Consider the following 17,509-nt stretch of genomic DNA (forward strand, 5'->3'; position numbering starts at 1 on the left):
GAAAAAGCAGCCAACAGAAACAGAAATGACAGACCTGACAGAATTAGCACACAAGGACTTTAAAATAGCTAATACACATAAAAAGGAACAAAATTGTGCCATTTGCAGAGACGTGGATGGACCTAGAGACTGTCATACAGAGTGAAGTAAGTCAGAAAGAGAAAAACAAATACCCTATGCTAACACATATATATGGAATCTAAAAAAAGAAAAAAGGTTCTGAAGAACATAGGGGCAAGATAGGAATAAAGACGCAGACAGAGAATGGACTTGAGGACACGGGGAGGGGGAAGGGTAAGCTGGGACGAAGTGAGAGACTGGCATGGACATATATACACTACCAAATGTAAAACAGATAGCTAGTGGGAAGCAGCCATATAGCACAGGAGATCAGCTCGGTGTTTTGTGTCCACCTAGAGGGGTAGGATAGGGAGGGTGGGAGGGAGATGCAAGAGGGAGGAGATGTGGGGATGCATGTATAGCTGATTCACTTTGTTATACAGCAGAAACTAACACACCATTGTAAAGCATTTATACTGCAATAAAGATGTTAAAAAAAATATCATTGATTATATTCAAATGGTGGGATTACAGGTTTTTTTCCAAAGTTTTTTGTACTTGTATTCCTTCTCAGGCCCCCATACTAAAACTTAATCATGTCTTCCAAGAACAATGCTCTTCCAATTCAAAATGGAAATCCGACTACCCAAGAAGCCAAAGACTGAGCAAATCAAAATAAAATACTGGTTATAAATACATCTTGGCAAACCTATAAAAAAGGACACTTACTCTTCCTTAAGTCTCTTTTGAAGCTCATCTTTTGAAAGTTTATTTTCACTGGCATTTTTCATCATATCTTTCCGAAAACGGTTGTTCATCATGTCAACCCTATAAAAAAAACAGAAAACAGCATGCTTTCAATAACTTAAAGAATCAACATAATAGTTGCTGCCTTTAGTATTTTGAGCAAACAACATATGTCAAGATTTATAAGATGTGGAACATCTCCAATGCACATTCTTCCCGAAACAAAAAGGAATCTCCAATATATCGGATCATCTAGTTTACCTTTTGAAGAGCTATTTCAAATTCATAATTACTTATCTAGACACAGCTTATGCCATTCATCAAAATAAATTCCAGGTAAATCAGAGTTAAAAACAAAACAAACAAACAAAAAAACCAAAACCCAGGGCCTCCCTGGTGGCGCAAGTGGTTGAGAGTCCGCCTGCCGATGCAGGGGATACGGGTTCGTGCCCCGGTCTGGGAGGATCCCATGTGCCGCGGAGCGGCTGGGCCCGTGAGCCATGGCCGCTGAGCCTGCGCGTCCGGAGCCTGCGCGTCCGGAGCCTGTGCTCCGCAACGGGAGAGGCCACAACAGTGAGAGGCCCGCATACCGAAAAAAAAAAAAAAAAAAACCAAAACCCAAACCTTAAAATACTGTGAAGGAAAAATACAGGCAAATATTTCTCTCTCTCTGAAGAACTTTTTACTAAAAACAACAGCAAAAAAAAAAAAAAAAAAGGAAAAGAGTCATAGACTTCACTACATAAATATTAAAATATTCTGTGCATCAGACAACATTAAAACAAACTTAAAGGCAAACAATAAACTAGATAATGTGCAATAAATTTGACATATAAAGGTTTGAAATTCTCAATATGTAAGGAGCTGATATACTAAAATCATTAATAAACAGTCTCATCTGCCATTTGCAACAACATGGATGACCCTGGAGGATGTCAAGCTAAGTGAAATAAAACAGACACCAAAGAGAAATACTGCATAATCTCACTTATATGTGGAATCTGAAGAGCAGAATGATGGTTACCAGGGGTGAGAAGGTAGAGGAAACAGGGAGATGTTGGTCAAAGGGTACAAAGCTGCAGTTACATAGCATGACTGCAGTTAATGACAGTACTGTACACTGGAAATTAGCTAAGGGAATAGATTTCAGGGGCTCTCACCACAAATAAAAATGGCAACCATCTGAAGAAATGGAAATGCTAATTAGTTCACGTGACTGTAGTAATAACTGCACCATGTAAATATATAGCAAATTATCATGTTGTACACCTTATGTACAATTTTTATTTAAAAAATAAAAAAAACAAAAGTCTCCAGTAGACAAATACGCAGACATAATAGAGACTTTTAAGAAAAACCAACGACTAATAAAAAAAATGTTTTCTCAACACAAGTTAGATATTTCCTACCCTAAACTGTCTCCCTAAACTGACAATGTCTGAAAAAAGAGAAATCATTGCTTTTATTTTTTTTTAAGATTTTTTTGATGTGGACCAGTTTTGTTTTTGTTTTGTTTTGTTTTTTTAGCTGGAGGGCGGGCTCTCTTTTTGATCTTTATGTTTTGCAGCTGAGTTTGTGTGCTTGGATTGAAGTTACCACAGGGCTCTAAACTAGATTAACCAATATCAAAGTCATTCCCAGGAGGCCCCAGAATGATTAAAACAGGAAATTCTAACCACCTAGCGACCTTGGGGGAGAGAGGCAACGGGGGAACTGGCTCCGCTAGACCACTGCACATGCGCACTAAGTTGGAGGCGAGAGCATGGCGGGGGATGGTAATTCTCACGGAGGGCACTTTCTCCCCTGCAGGGCCTCCAAGAGGTTGTGGGAGGTCTGGACCACTTCAGTATCTTGAATATTCCTTTCTAATTTTTATTATTATTATTATTATTATTTTTTTTTTTTTTTGCGGTATGCGGGCCTCTCACTGTTGTGGCCTCCCCCGCTGCGGAGCACAGGCTCCAGACGCGCAGGCTCCGGACGCGCAGGCTCAGCGGCCATGGCCCACGGGCCCAGCCGCTCCGCGGCATATGGGATCCTCCCAGACCGGGGCACGAACCCGTATCCCCTGCATCGGCAGGCGGACTCTCAACCACTTGCGCCACCAGGGAGGCCCTCCTTTCTAATTTTTAAATGAATGAAAACAAAAATGGAGTTACAAAAACGATGATATATTTTAAATGCTTATATCTTTTTTAAATTGCCCTGAGGCAAAACCACAATACAAAATATAAGTCTAGGGAGGTCCAGAAATCCGCATTTTTAAAAAATGCCCCATATGATTCTGATGCACACCAACATTTGAGAAGCATGCCCTGAATGATGTGGACCAGTTTTAAAGTCTTTATTGAATTTGTTACAATATTGCTTCTGTTTTATGTTGTGGGTTTTTGGCCACAAGGCATGTGGGATCTTAGCTCCCCCACCAGGGATCGAACCCACACCCCCTGCACTGGAAGGCAAAGTCTTAACCACTTGGACCACCAGGGAAGTCCAGAGAAATCACTGCTTTTAAAATGGAGTGAAACGGACACCTTTCAATGGAAAGGTAAATTGGCAGAACCTCAGGGTCAGCCTGGCAGTATTTATCAAGAACCTTAAAAATGTCTGCTCTTTGATTAAGTTAATCTACCTCAAAGAATCTTTCTTAAGTAATTTTAAGTAGAAAAAGATTTATGCATAAAGATGCTCATATCAACATCAATCTATTAAAAGGAAAAATATTTATCCAACGATAGCTATGTAAATTATGGTTAAATCATATACTGGACTATAATACATCCATTTTAAAATGTTTTTAAAGTTTTTTTTTTTTAATTGGGGAGAAATACTTGCAATACAATACATTCTCATCTTAAGGTACATATTGTACATGATGGCTAACTTTTTTTGGTCTTTTCTCAATTTCAGGCATTGTGTTAAGAGCTCTACATACACTATTTAATCTCAAGAGCCTTCTGATAGTTACTATTATCTCCATTTTACACATGAGAAAGGGTAGGTTCCAAACTTGCCAATGGTCAGTTAGGAACTGGCCAAACTAGAAGACAAACTCAGGTCTGACCCCAAACACTGTTCTCTTTTAGCTTTTCTATACAGCACAGAAGAAAGAGGGAGAGATGTACGCCAACATGTTAACAGTGCTTCTCCCTCGGTGACGGGATTGTGAATGATCTTTGCTATACTTTCCAGTATTTTTCAAGTCTTCACGTACTCACATATTCAGAAAGAGAACTTTCTTAAAACCTGCAAAGTAACTTTTGAAGAATCCAGAGGGACTCCAGAAGAAAAATTAGGCAACCTACATCTCCTCATCTTCATCTTCTTCGTCCAACCAAACTGGCTTCTTTTGAGGTGGAAAATTATCTTTTGCTTCATTCTCCAGTTCAGAGTCACCCGAGTCTTCTTGTACTTGAACCTAGAAAAGAAAAAAGGACCACAAGCACTGAGTCTTTCATACCCCATGGTGGCAGACTTTGCAGAATGGTGGCTTGTAGAAATGCTTTGTTTTTATGGCCCTCTTATCAAATTATGGGACAGAATGCTACCACAGCAAACGCTGGAGATCGAACAGAAAATGAGGAGATTAGAGAATGGCACCACCCGCTGGACACGTGAGGTAAGATGGAATAGTCAGAGTCAACTTGCTGAAAGGAAAAAACCAAGTAAGACAAGTAAAAAAGGTAAGTTGACAGATGAATAAAGGAGCAGGGAAAAATCACAGAACTACAGAAATCACAGGACCAAAGGCAGACACCAAAGATAAAATAACATGATTGAATGCCATAATTAAGTCATATTTCATATTCATAAACATACTTCTCCACTTTTCTTAACTGTTCTTGACCTCTTACCTCCTCAAGAAACTTTATACTATCCAAACAAATCTAAACCTAGACCACAGAATTTCACCTGAAGTAAGCTTGAGCTTTCCCAAAACCACATGACAGAAATGCCCAAATGATTTCTACTTGATCTATTATTGGCCTATGATCCTTCAAAGCCCAACAAACCCCACCTCACTTAAACTGCTTCTTTTCCCGAATGGGAACCTGTCACACAGTTCAGCATTTTTCCAGTAGTATTTCTCTATCTCCCAACTAGATTCCGCAACCTCTCCCATAAGCCCCCAAATGAGGTTCTGGCAATCAACTGATACTTTCTAGGTCTGCATTCGTTTATCAAACTGAGTCATTTTCAGTAAGGCTTTGCTTAACTACCCTATGTAAAATTTCACAGGCCCCCTCGACACACGCTTATCTCCCTTTCTTGATCGCCTTTATTTTTTTTTTTCCTTCAGCACTTCACTGACATAACTTGAATTTTATCTTCTGCCTCTGCCACTAAGTATCCAAGCTCCAAGAAGGCAGGGATTTTTGTTAGTTTTCGTCCACTGCTGTTTCTCCTCCAGTGCCTAGAAACTGCCTGGGACTCCCTATATTGGAAGAAAAGACAGGTATAGGATTAAAAAAAAAAAAGAAAGCAAAAAGCATGCAAAAAAAGTATAATCAATCAATCATGCAGGGTTTGCACTGCCAGGAAAAGTATCTGGCGCCAAACTGGCTCACAAATATTACTTTAATAGACGAATACACGGTCACTCTCAAAAGCTGGCTTATCAACCACTCGATGTGGTTGTTAAAACAGACTCCCAGGCCTGTGCCCACGAATTCTGATTTCACAAACGACGTGGAACCCCTGAATCACAGCAAAGTATTGAGGCAGGCGATTGAATGACCAAGAGAGAAGAAACACTGAGTCTGGGGAGAAGACAGTGGAACTGAGCCACTGCCACTAATCGAAAGATGCTCACGATTAGTTGGCTAAAAGAATATGTGTGGAGCGCCTGCTGCATACCAGGCGCAGCGGCTCTCTCGGGGGGCGGAGAAAGGCGCGGTCTCCGCCCTCCCGGGACTTTCAGTCTGGCACCCCTCGGCGCCCGCATTCCCGGTTCCCTCCCACCTGAACGCTCCCCTGCGCCACAGGTCGCCCAGGCCCCGCCCTCGGAGGCACACCGCCCACCGAGCGCCCAGCCCGCACGCCGCGGCCTCCCTCACCCGCGGGCCCCGCAGACGCCGCAGCAGCGCGTCCTCGTCGTCCTCTACGTCGCCGAAGACCAGCTCCTCCAAGCACCGCTCCACGGCCGGCTTGTCCTCCTCCAGCGTCTGGCGGTTCCGCTGCCGGAGCCGTCTCTCCTCCTCGGCCGCGACTACGGCGGCCGCCGCGCGCGGCCGGGCCGGCGATTGCCGCTGAGATGAAGGAGCAGCCTTTTGGAGCGGCCCGCCCGGCCCCGCTCCGGCTCTGTCGTCCGGCCTCATTCGGGTCTTCCGGTCTGGTCTCGCTCCAGCTCTCCGGTCCGGTCTCGTTCGGCTCCTCCGTTCCGGCGGCATGCTTCGGTTTGAGAAGGAACGCAGGGGCTCACGTGGATCCTCACTGCGCGTGCGCCGAGGCCCTCGCTTTCCGCAGCGGCTGAGGCCGCAGGGGGCCGGAAAGAGGCTGCACCGCCCTGTCAGCACGTGACCAGCACTGTCTCTCTCCTCTCTCTCTCTCTCTCTCTCTCTCTGCCCCCCCACCTTGTGTAACGCCCATCCTCTCACGAGCCCCTCCCCGTGTGGGAGTTCCTCCGAGAGAACCAATCTTCCGAGTGGAGGGGGAAGCGGCGTGACTGGAGTGGAAAATTTTTTCCAACACAACTTCGCAGCTGCCACTGATTGAAAGGAGCACAAGAAAGCCAGGGTATAAACTGAGATGACAGGATAAAACTGCTACTCTTCTTCCTAACTTTTTAACCACTCGACTTACACGAGCCCAATCGCTTTTTCCACCCCTTCGTCTTGGTACGGCCCTTGGAGTACGGAGCCTGCAGAGGGTCCCACGCTGGAAGACAGAGCGGAGGGTATGTAGGGAAGTGGGCCAATCGGGGCGCGGGTCACGGCGCAGGCGCGCTGGGGAGGGAGGGCTATGCTAATGTTGTTGATATCCTGGGGCCACCCGAGTTAAAGGGGGGAAATCCGGGGGCTGACGCCGCCGCCACCGGTCTGGGCCCAGTCGGGGCCCCCCTGTAGTCGCCGTAGTCCCGGGGAGAGGCGCCTGCCCCCAGCTCTGGAGGGGGCGCCGCGGGCCCGGGGAGCACGGACAACCCCTACCCATGAGGCCCTGATGGAAAACACAAAGGATCTGGTGAGAGCCGAGCGCGGCAGCTGCTTTGTGTGCCAGGTGGGGGGGACGCCGGCAGCCCCCCGACCCCAGGAACCCCTGCAGCCCCCTGACCCCGCTCCCAGGCCTGCTTCTCCATCCCACGCCCCCTCCACCTCCGGAGCCCCCCTCCCCCTACCGGCCGTTAAACGATTCGGGGGTTCCCCTCCCCCCACCCGCGGACTCGTCAGGGTTCTCTCTATCCTCTTTACTTTTTGGAAGACAAATTTTAGAAGAAAGTTCTCTTCGTTCCGGTCCCCCGTCCCCTTTCAGCTCTGGCTGGGGGAGAAAGGCTGGATTTGAGACTTCCTTTTTTGGCCGCCCAAGAAGCGGGGAGTGGAGTCCTCACTTCTCCCAAGGGGGCAGAGTTTTGGTGCTTTGCGGGGGAAGCCTCTCCGCTGTGGGGCAGGTGCCACGAGGCGTTTCGCACGTGGAGGTGGAAAAATTGAAAGGGGGCGGGGTGGGCACGTGTGGGATGAGAGAGGTGGGAGTGGTGATTGGGAAGCCGCCGCCTATTTAAAAGGGTTCTAAATCGGTGGGTTTTTATGACCGTTGCGTTCTGTTTTGTGAAATAAGAATCCTAACATTTCAGAGTCGGAAGAGACATTAGAGGTCACCCAAAGCAGCCGTCCCCTGTGCAGCCGCTCTGACAAGTGGTAGGTAGCCTGGCCTCTGCCTAAACCCCTGCAAACACTGAGCGCTCGCTGCTGCCATGGAAAGCCCTTGCCGTTCAGTTCTGATTGTTGTTTGCCTACCCTTATTAGACTCTTTAGACTCATTCATGTCCTTATTAAGTGGATTCCCTTTTTACTTCTCAAATTTTCTCTCACATTTTCCTCACCCACCCACTGCTCATTAGCCTATATTTTGTGTGCCAGGAAAGAACAGCAGGGAAGTGGGGGAAGGAGGGCTTGAGAGATAGTGAGGGCCGTCTGAAAACTTTGCTGGGTCAGTTCAAATGTGCTGGCTTCTGTGTCTGAGAATGGTTGATATTTTTCTACAGGAAGTTTGGGAAATAGGATCTGGGAATTTCATGGCTGTTTTCTCTCACTAGTGCATCTTTTTAAAGTTAGAAATTTCAACATCCTATCTCAAAGCACATTTCTTGTTGCCTAAATCACTTTCCCTAAGGGATGCCTCTTGGAGATAGTACCGAAGCTGTTAGAAGCATCTCCTGATAGAGGGATGATCAGAAGACCTGCACTCCCCGCCACCTCCTCCTTTTGCCCTGCGTTTTTCTTTCAAGCTGAGCTTCCTGCTTGGGGCCCCTCCTTCACAATACTTTCTCTTTTTCTTTTCCAATTTTTAATGAGATATGAAATTTTTGCAACACTTTAGTATTTGCCTAGAGTTCGCAATATTTTTCATGCTTCTTATATTAGTATACATCAGTAGCTATCACTCGGTGGTTTAGACAGTTCAGTTCTACTATTGTCACTTAGCATTTTTCTAATATTCTCCTTCATTTGGTGAGCTATGCTGCTTCCAAGAGAAGTTTTATTGACATAGGAATCTTGGGGGCACATGTTTTCCTCTTCCTGATATGGTGAAGTGGGAGTCAAGCTGTAACAGATAAAATGTAGAGGGAATGAATCTAGTATAAAAGCCAGAGAGTAAATTTTACTTTAAACTCCCAGCCCCCCGTTTAACATGTTAGAGCACAGAAATTGTTTTCTCTCCCCCTTTTATGACCTGGAGACTGTTGCTCTGCCCTAACGTGCTTACACTGTATTTGTTTTCATTTGTTTACCTCTACACCGATGAGTGTTTAGAAAGAAAATAGCTGTCTTTTTGTGCACCACCTCCTTCTCTGAATAACAAGTAGCTTCTACTTATGTAGAACCCCATACTCCACACTTCTGGGTGCCTTGCAAATTATGGCAAAAACTGTCTTGAATAAGTATCTGTTCATAAGTATCTTATGTTGAACCATGTTTTTTAACTGTCCAGTTTTTAATTTTGTACACACTTGGACATGTGATATTTTCTCTAAATCTAGTCACTGAAAGTTAACATGGGAATGAATACTAGATACTGATAAAAGTGAATGGAGCTGCATAATTCTGTCTTGAAAGTTTTCATTAACGTGAAATTCCCAAGTTCCTGTTCACTTTAAACATGAACTGTCATGACTTAAGCTGACTGACTCTGGAGATGTTTGCATTCTAAACATACTAGACAGGAATGACTGGTTTTATTTTTAAAGAAGACACTACTGTATGTTTTCATGGCTGGTTATATGTTGATTTAATTAGTGTCTAAACCTTTTCTTAGATGTTCAGAGGCTTCAAACCCTCAGTTTCATCAGAAATTAAAACTATTTAAATTGTTTTAAATGTAACATAGTAGTCAAAGGAAGGTTAAACTATAGCTTAGAAGTGAAAACAACCTATTAATGTTATAAATACTAAACCACTAGATTACTGAAAGCCATGAGTTCTCAGTGATTTTAGTGACCACATCCTAAAATTAGACAAGTCACTATTCTTTTGGTTGCTCTTTGTTTCTCAATTTTTCATCTTTAAAATGTTTGCTAAGTAAGATTTAACTTTTTCACATTTATAATGTTAAGGTAAGCCAATTATCATTAGTTTCAGAGTTTCAGATCCAAAAGAGAGATAAAAACATCAGGATGGTAAAAGAGGAAGGAGTTAATAATAGTTAAACTAAGATATGCCTCCTAACACTAGGGTATTCTTAACTGTCCAAGGCTACTTTTAATTTTATACAAAAATTGTAGATTGTTTGATTTAGTCATGAATTTTAAATAAACCTTTGTTTTTTTAGGATTTTTTTCCCACAAATTTAAAATTTCTCTTCTTACTTTACTGCAACCCACAAGGAAGGGTGGAAAGAAAACAATTTTCATTTGAATAAACCCTAAACTTATGGGGATGAAGTGATACAGTATGAGGGACACTGGCAGATTAGGTTAGCATTTCAATTCTGCCACTAAATAACTTCATATGCCTTGTTGGACAAGATTCTGTGCCTCAGTTTTCTCATCCTTAGAGTGGAAAGGTTGGTCTAGAATTAACATTATCCAATAGAACTTTCTGCAGTGATGGAACTGTCCTATATCTGTGCCATCTGTATGGTGGCCACTAGCCACATGTAGCTGTTGAGCACTTAAAAAAGGTAACGAGTGTGGCCGAGGAACCCAATTTTCAATCTGATTTAATCAGGTGTAAATTTAAATAGCCACATGTCTGCCACACTGGACATACAGATAATAGAACAGTGTTTTCCAAGCTTAGCTCATCACCACAATCACCTCTTGGGGATCTTATAAAAATACAAAACCTCTCTCTTGTGGGTTATCATTCAGTACGTCTGTGGTGGAGCCTTCTTCAGAAAGGTTTTTATCGGATGGGTTAGAGCAATACTGCACGAGAAGATTTCTGAGCTCCCTTCTAGTTCTCACTTTAGTATTGATAACTTAAAATGTAATGTAGTAGAAATGAGCTACGGACAGAGTTGGCAAACTGGCCAGGCTCTGCCTCTGCCACCTCCTGACCTGTGATCTTAACGCAAGTTGCCTAATCTCTTCAGGCTTCATTTTCCTCATCTAAAATAAGGGCCAGGGATCAGCCATGCCTTCCTCCCAAGGTTTCCGTAAACCTCCAGTCAGATGTGATGACCACTGTATAAGAAAATGTGAGCTGCTATAAATGATAAAATGTTAAGATATCTATCCAGAATCCCTTTTTCTTATTTCCCTTTTCACTGTATTATCTAATTCCTACTTATATTGTAGAACTAGTTGTGTACAATACGCATTAATTAATTTAGTACTTTCTTGTTGTCTCAACTATTTGGCCGTAGTTTATAGTCTAGTTTTAGGACGTGCATATTAAGTTTAACACTTCTTTGTATTTCTGGTGCTTAGCGTAATGATTTGTATATATTGCGCAATAAATGTTGGATAATACCATCTATTACTTTACTATTAGACTTCAAAACTTTAATTAGCTAGTTTCAGATTATTTTATACACCAGAGAAATAACCCCCTTGTGTGCGCATGTGTGTTTAACTCTATTTCAATTGTTCCATTATTAATACCCTATAGTGTTTATTGTTAGTGATTGTGTATCTTTTGAGCAACCAGCTCCAAATATATTTTTAAAAGATAAACACCAAGAGAATGTCATCATTTTGCATCAGTATTTTTAGGTATATCAAATCAAGATGATGCTGAATAACCTATTTAACTTACTTTTGCTACATTAATGTTATAAATGCTCTTGTTTGATTATTTAAATTACATTTACACTTCAGCCCAGCCTTAATATGAATTCAGTTATTTGGAGTAGAATTGATAGCTGATAATCAATGATCTCAAAGACCCTCTCGTTTACTGCATTTCAGACTTAATTTTGATGAGGTCATCTTATTTTTAATTAGCTTTTCAGGTTCATACTTAAGGATTCATAACTTTCTTCTGAAGAACTGAAAGCGCATTCATGTGAATTACTTTATTTTTCAAACATCCTTCCTGTGTGGTAAGTGGTGTTTTCCTTATTTAGAAGAAAGGGAAACTGAGACCCAAATAATTGTTACATCCAGAGTCCTAAGTAATAGAACCAGGACTTGAACCCAAAGAGAGAGAAATTTGTATTTTTTATATATCAAAGATAGCTTCCCTTTGCTCACTGTTGCTTTAAATCTTAAGAGTATTGTTATGTAGAACATTGTCCTCTCCTGTCCTTCTCTGGGTACTTTTCACTTTCTCTAGGTGGGATATTCAGGATATTATTGCCCTCAGTTTCAATGACTGTATCATTGACATGGACTTACTCTTTCACGTTGAACTTGTGGGAAACAAAAACCCAACAATCCCAAATCCTTACCATTTATTTTTCTCCTAATAGTAAGCTTAGAAAGCACGAAGGCCCTTCTCTTTAGCCCAGTGAATTGTATCTTGATAGTGGTATGAGGAAGAAACCAGCAAGAGCTAAGTAGCTCTTACTGAGTCCAGTCATCATAGAGTATCTGTTAATTCTTATTTTGAACTTTTTCAGTTCATACGTACAACTTTCAGACTTAATGTTCTAGAAAACTTATATTCCATGACTAAATATAAAACTTTGATAATTATATGGGTCACTGTACCCTGTTAGTGTGGATAATGGAGAATTGGTTAACTTTTGATTAGTTTATTCATGTTGAAATTATGCTATTAGTACTTGGTTGCATATTTATATGTGCTTGCATTTAGAATCTCAAATATTTTCTGTAAAATTTCTCCTGGAGAGGTTTGCACTTTTATTGCAACCTGTGGGTGATTATACAAATAAGTTAATGGTTATACTTTTTAATTCCTTTGGAGATTTTATAAGGAGGAATGTTTATCAGGGTTACAGTCATGGTAGGAAAATGAAATTCTACTGCAATTTATGACTTCTTCCTACATTTTGTCACTCTAAAAACCTTTTTTGTTTCATTTTTCATTATAGAAGTGTTACATATTTGTTGTTTAAAAAAAAGAAAATGAAAAATATGAAAAAGTTAAAATTATCCTCCCATTCCATTCTCACACTGTTAACAGTTTAGCTGTTCCTTCCAGGATCTTTCTAAATGCATACATAAGCAAACACAGATATATCAATCTGTGCATATAGCCGCATATATTCTTTCTTTTAATAAAAAATGAGTCATATTATTCGTATTTGGCAATTTACTTTTTTTCGCTCAGTGTTTTACCTGTAGTAAATCGCCCCCCCACTGATGGTTAGATTGCCTTGAGTTTTTCACTATTACATTATTGCTGCGAGAAATATCCTTCCACATGGATTCTTGTGTCCTATGAGTATTTCTGAAGGACAGATTCCTAAAAGTGGAATTCCCTGGACAAAGGCATGCTCATTTTTTTTTAAGTTTTCATAAGTAATACAAATTGCCTTCCAAAAAGATGGCACATATTTGCCTTCCTACCAAGTGTATATGAGTGCTTTTTCTCCTATACATAAATTTGCCAGTGCCAGATATCATCAGTCTCTCAATTTTTTACCAATTACTGAATTTTTTAGAGGTAGTTTATACTTTATAAAAATTAACTTTTATTTTTATAAAACTAATGCATGCACTTGATAGTACCATGTAAACAATAATAGAAGTGTACCCCCAAAAAGGATCCCTTGCAGCAATCTTTTTTTTCTCTTCCCAGTTCAGCTTTCATGAGACAAGTACTTTTTTTTTTTTTTTGGCCATGCCTCCATGGCATGTGGGATCTTAGTTCCCTGACCGGGGATCAAATCCATGCCCCCTGCAGTGGAAGCACGGAGTCTTAACCACTGGACTGCTAGGGAAGTCCTGAGACAACTACTTTTAATTCTTTTATCTTTTTGATCTACTATCCATCTCTATAATTCTGAATATTAGACTTCCATTACCTGATGTATGAATTTTAGGTATTATATTTTGACTTCCTCTATGCTAGTTGAGGAGTTACCATATATGCCCTAATCTTAGGCAAGGTTTCACCACCTGCAGTCATCCCATCACCTTATATTCAAAGCCTTGAGTAGTCACCTAACATGATTTTTCAGTTTTATTTTGAAGAGCAGTGTGTTCAGAATGGCACATTACCTGAAACAGTTTTATTTGATATTTGTTTTCTGTGCTTACAGAAGTTAGCTGATAGAACCATAATTAAGAAAGAAAGAGAAAGGAGGTTAAAATTGAACATAGATTTAAGATTATTCCCTTGATTCATATTGCTAGTGTTCATTTTAGCTGTATGACCTTAGGCAAATTACTTAATCCATTTGAACCTCTGCTTCCTCATCTGTAAAAAGAGAGTAATAGTGTTTGTAAGGATTAAATGAATTGCTACATATTAAGTGCTTAGAATGTCCCTAGCACATATTAAGCATCCTTTAAGTTGTATGACTTATATTAGTTGTATTACTAATCTTAACAGACTTTTTACAAATAAGTAGCAAAAGTATTTCATAAGGTTACTGTGGAATTTACAAATAAACTTCTGTAGAGAAAATGTGTTTCTAAACCAAATTAGATGAAAATGAACAAGACTTACTCTGGAAAACTGTCAAGTGATACAAAAAGTGAATCTAATGTGTGACAGGTGAAGTGTTTCAGAAAATGGCAAAAGCAATATTTCTAAGATAATATATTCTAATATACTACTTAAACATGTATGTATAGACTTCGAAGTCTGGAGAACAGTGTCAGAAGCCTGATGCAATTTTCCCACCCACCTACCTATAAACCAATAAAAAAGCATGTATAAATCACACACCACCCCTGCCTTCAGCATTAAGAAACAGATTACCACAACCTTCAAATTACCTATAAGCAGAGAAATCAGATTCCAAGAGCTCCTCCTGCCCATATGAAGAGTGGGAAAGGGAAGTCTTAACAGGTTTGTTGAAAGAGTTTAGGGACGTGGAAGGCTTAGATGAAGCACAAAAATACCGCTTGCAAAAGAGAGAAATTAATCACTTAAGTTCCAAAATACTGAACACAGGTTTGAAATCTGATAGTTCACAGTTCCAGCCACAGAGAAGAGCTTGAAAGCAAGCAATACCAGAATTGGTAAGCTGAAATTACCAGTGCTTCATAGGGAAGGAGTGAAGACATGGAGACTTGGAATCATGGATAAAGAGAAAGAAGGAAGAGGAAAAAATTAATAATCTTTCAGAAAAAGAAAGAGGATGTTCTTTAACTAGGAACTCTGACCATGAAATGAATAGAAATAGAAAAGAATGGATCACATCCATACAGAACTTCTCTGAGAAGAAACAGTGTGAATCAAAGCATATCAGCTGATGAATATCTCTCCTTCTCCCCCAAAAAAGAAAAACATGAGGCAGAAGAAAATTGATACAATAATACTCAAAATGAAATAAAACGTCTTCAAACCATATTTGGAGATAAGGGTAAAAAAATACCTTCACTCAGAAATATAACACAGAACAGAGAGGGACAAAAAACAGGATGAAGTAAAGTCAGATTAGATTAAACTGAGAAAGTAGAAGGAAAAAAATCATATCAGAAATGAAGACTAAGTTACAAGTTTCCCAACAAACAATAGAGTCAAATGCAAATGTGATAAAAGACATAGAAGATAAACAAGAAAACCAAGAGAATGAAAATGACAGTTTTAGTGAAAGGTGGGTACAAAAAGTCTCACATGTAATTGGTGTCTCAAGAAGGCAGAGGAATAAAAGCATAACATTTAAACACATAATCAAGAAAACTTTCTGGAAATAAAAGATCTGAATCTCGAATTTTGAATATATGAAAAGTTCATACCAGAAGATAAACTCCAAGATATATTCTAGTAAAGCTATACAACTTTAAAGATTCAGAAAAATTCTCAGGGCCTGCAGGGTAAAAAGATGAAGTGACTTACAAGGGCCAGAGAATTAGAATGGTATTGGGTTTCTCAAAAGCAACATACACAGCAAGAAATAGTGGCGCATCGCCAATTAAAAATATTTTCAAATAGGCTTGGAAAAGCAAAACCCACTTTATAATGTACAAAAGGCCCTTAAAACAGTAAAAGTAAAAGAATGAACAAAGATATACCTGGCAAACAAATAATTAGAAAACAGGGTTGGCAATGCTGATAACAAAGTAGAAGTCAAACCAAAAAGCATTGAACTAGACAAAAGAAGACAGTTTATAATGCTACAACCACAATTCACAACAAAGACACAAGAGTTATATATATGAACCAAATAACAGCAACAATCTGTGTAAATCAGAAGCTATAAAAAATGCAAGTAGTGGGGCTTCCCTGGTGGCGCAGTGGTTGAGAGTCCACCTGCCGATGCAGGGGACACGGGTTCGTGCCCCGGTCCGGGAAGATCCCACATGCCGCGGAGCGGCTGGGCCCGTGAGCCATGGCCGCTGAGCCTGCGCGTCCGGAGCCTGTGCTCCACAACGGGAGAGGCCACAACAGTGAAAGGCCCACGTACCACAAAAAAAAAAATAAAGAATAAACTCTAAATGGATCAGAGATGTAAATATCAAAAAACTATACAAATAACAAAATATGGGTGAATTTTTCTATACCATGGTATAAGGGAAATTTTTCTGTGACTCAAGGTACAATGAAAGAAAACACTGATAAATTTTACTACATTAAAAAAAATTTTTTAATTGTATGGCAAAAAACTCCATAAAATCAATATTTGCCATATATAACAGGTAAATTTAGAGTAAATTCCTAAATACAAAGAGTTTTGAAAAAACATTTAAAAGATTAAAGACACTAAAAAAGGGGCAAGAGATAAGGACAAGTCCACACACACATACAGAAAGGTACAAAAATGGCTTATTGTAGAACTATACTGGTTTTTAATACCAATCCCCACTAAAAAGGATGAGAGCTCCTTGGAGAAAAGGTTGATTTAGGAGCTGGAGCAGTGTAGGGTTTAAAATGATCCTAGAATATCTTGATATTCCAGAAAGTAAGGTATCATTCAGAAATTGATGTGGGCATGTCAAAATGACATGGGAGTCAGTTCAAGGGGATCCTAGTAGCCAAATCTGGGATAATTTGAACCCCCAAATAATTAAAGACAATAATGAATTATGAACTACGGGGGCGGGACGGGGAAATAGGAGTTAGTGAACTCATACTGATAATGAGTAGGTAGATAGATATATAAAGGGGATGATGAGAGTTTCCTGCTGATTGGTAAGAGAGTACTAGCACTAGAAAATCATTTTGCAGACATCATAATAATGTTTGGTTCTTCAGGAGTTATTGGATGCCTAATTTAGGGATGAGGCGGGTAGAATTTCAACGAGCAACTGTATTAGTTTGTTTTAAATGTGTCCCCAAGATTGCTTATTAGTTGCAAGGAGAAATATGGTAAGTATACTGGAAAAACTGGACAACACCTTGGCAGGGTGATCAAAATGAACATCACCACTGAGGGGCAGATATGGATCTTGTGCCTCTGGATGTAATACTCTTGAGAAGGATATATCACTTACGTAGTATTATGGGGATATATAACCTGAAAATGAGGAAACTTCAGATGAACGCCAAATGAAAAGCATCCCATTAAAAAGAGGAGAGGTCTTCCCGGCATTGCTTGGGTCTGGATGTAGGTGTTTCCCCAATGGGTGATGTATGCGCTTTTATTTCTGTCTGTATGCTTGTTCTCCCAACTTGGTGATGTAAGTTCTCCCAACTTGGTGATGTAAGTTCTCCCAAATTGGTGATGTATGTACATTTATCTCTGTCTCTGTCTCTGTCTCTCTCTCTCTCTCTCTATATATATATATTGCTTGTCCTTATATTGTAACTTACTACTAATATAAATTTCCTTATTTCTTGCTTATTTAAAAAAAAAAAGACGAGAGTAGGCCTACATTCTCCGAAAACAATCTTCTAGATTAAAGGAAACAAATACAACATGTGATGCTGGACTGGAGGGAAGAAATTCTATAAAGGACATTGGGTCCATTGAAATATGGATGGTAAATTAGTATTAATGTATTAATGTTAAATTCCCTGAAACTAAT

At 40.3% G+C, this 17,509-nt stretch overlaps 2 protein-coding genes across 10 annotated transcripts in view; one reads left to right on the plus strand and one right to left on the minus strand.

Annotated features, from left to right (window-relative positions):
* UTP18 (UTP18 small subunit processome component) overlaps positions 1–6,321 on the minus strand; it is a 42,939-nt gene extending 36,618 nt beyond the window's left edge. Inside the window, exons 1-3 of one of the 2 annotated variants that reach the window (XM_060080966.1) lie at positions 5,865–6,321; positions 4,113–4,225; positions 790–888 (exon numbers count right to left, since the gene is read on the minus strand). In XM_060080966.1, coding sequence (XP_059936949.1) covers positions 790–888; positions 4,113–4,225; positions 5,865–6,197 — 545 coding nt within the window. In that variant the 5' untranslated portion in view covers positions 6,198–6,321. The remainder of the gene's footprint in view (positions 1–789; positions 889–4,112; positions 4,226–5,864) is intronic. The other variant, XM_060080965.1, reaches the window with a different exon arrangement.
* MBTD1 (mbt domain containing 1) overlaps positions 5,805–17,509 on the plus strand; it is a 64,200-nt gene continuing 52,495 nt past the window's right edge. For 4 of the 8 annotated variants that reach the window (XM_060080957.1, XM_060080958.1, XM_060080959.1 and 1 more), the window contains exon 1: positions 6,742–6,987. In XM_060080957.1, the coding sequence (XP_059936940.1) occupies positions 6,967–6,987 (21 nt within the window). In that variant the 5' untranslated portion in view covers positions 6,742–6,966. Of the gene's footprint in view, positions 6,704–6,741; positions 6,988–7,594; positions 7,659–11,407; positions 11,506–17,509 lie in introns of those variants that run through there. The other 4 variants (XM_060080962.1, XM_060080963.1, XM_060080961.1 and 1 more) reach the window with 4 other exon arrangements.

Source organism: Mesoplodon densirostris, chromosome 18, assembly GCF_025265405.1.
Source record: "Mesoplodon densirostris isolate mMesDen1 chromosome 18, mMesDen1 primary haplotype, whole genome shotgun sequence".
NCBI classification, from domain to species: Eukaryota; Metazoa; Chordata; class Mammalia; order Artiodactyla; family Ziphiidae; genus Mesoplodon; species Mesoplodon densirostris.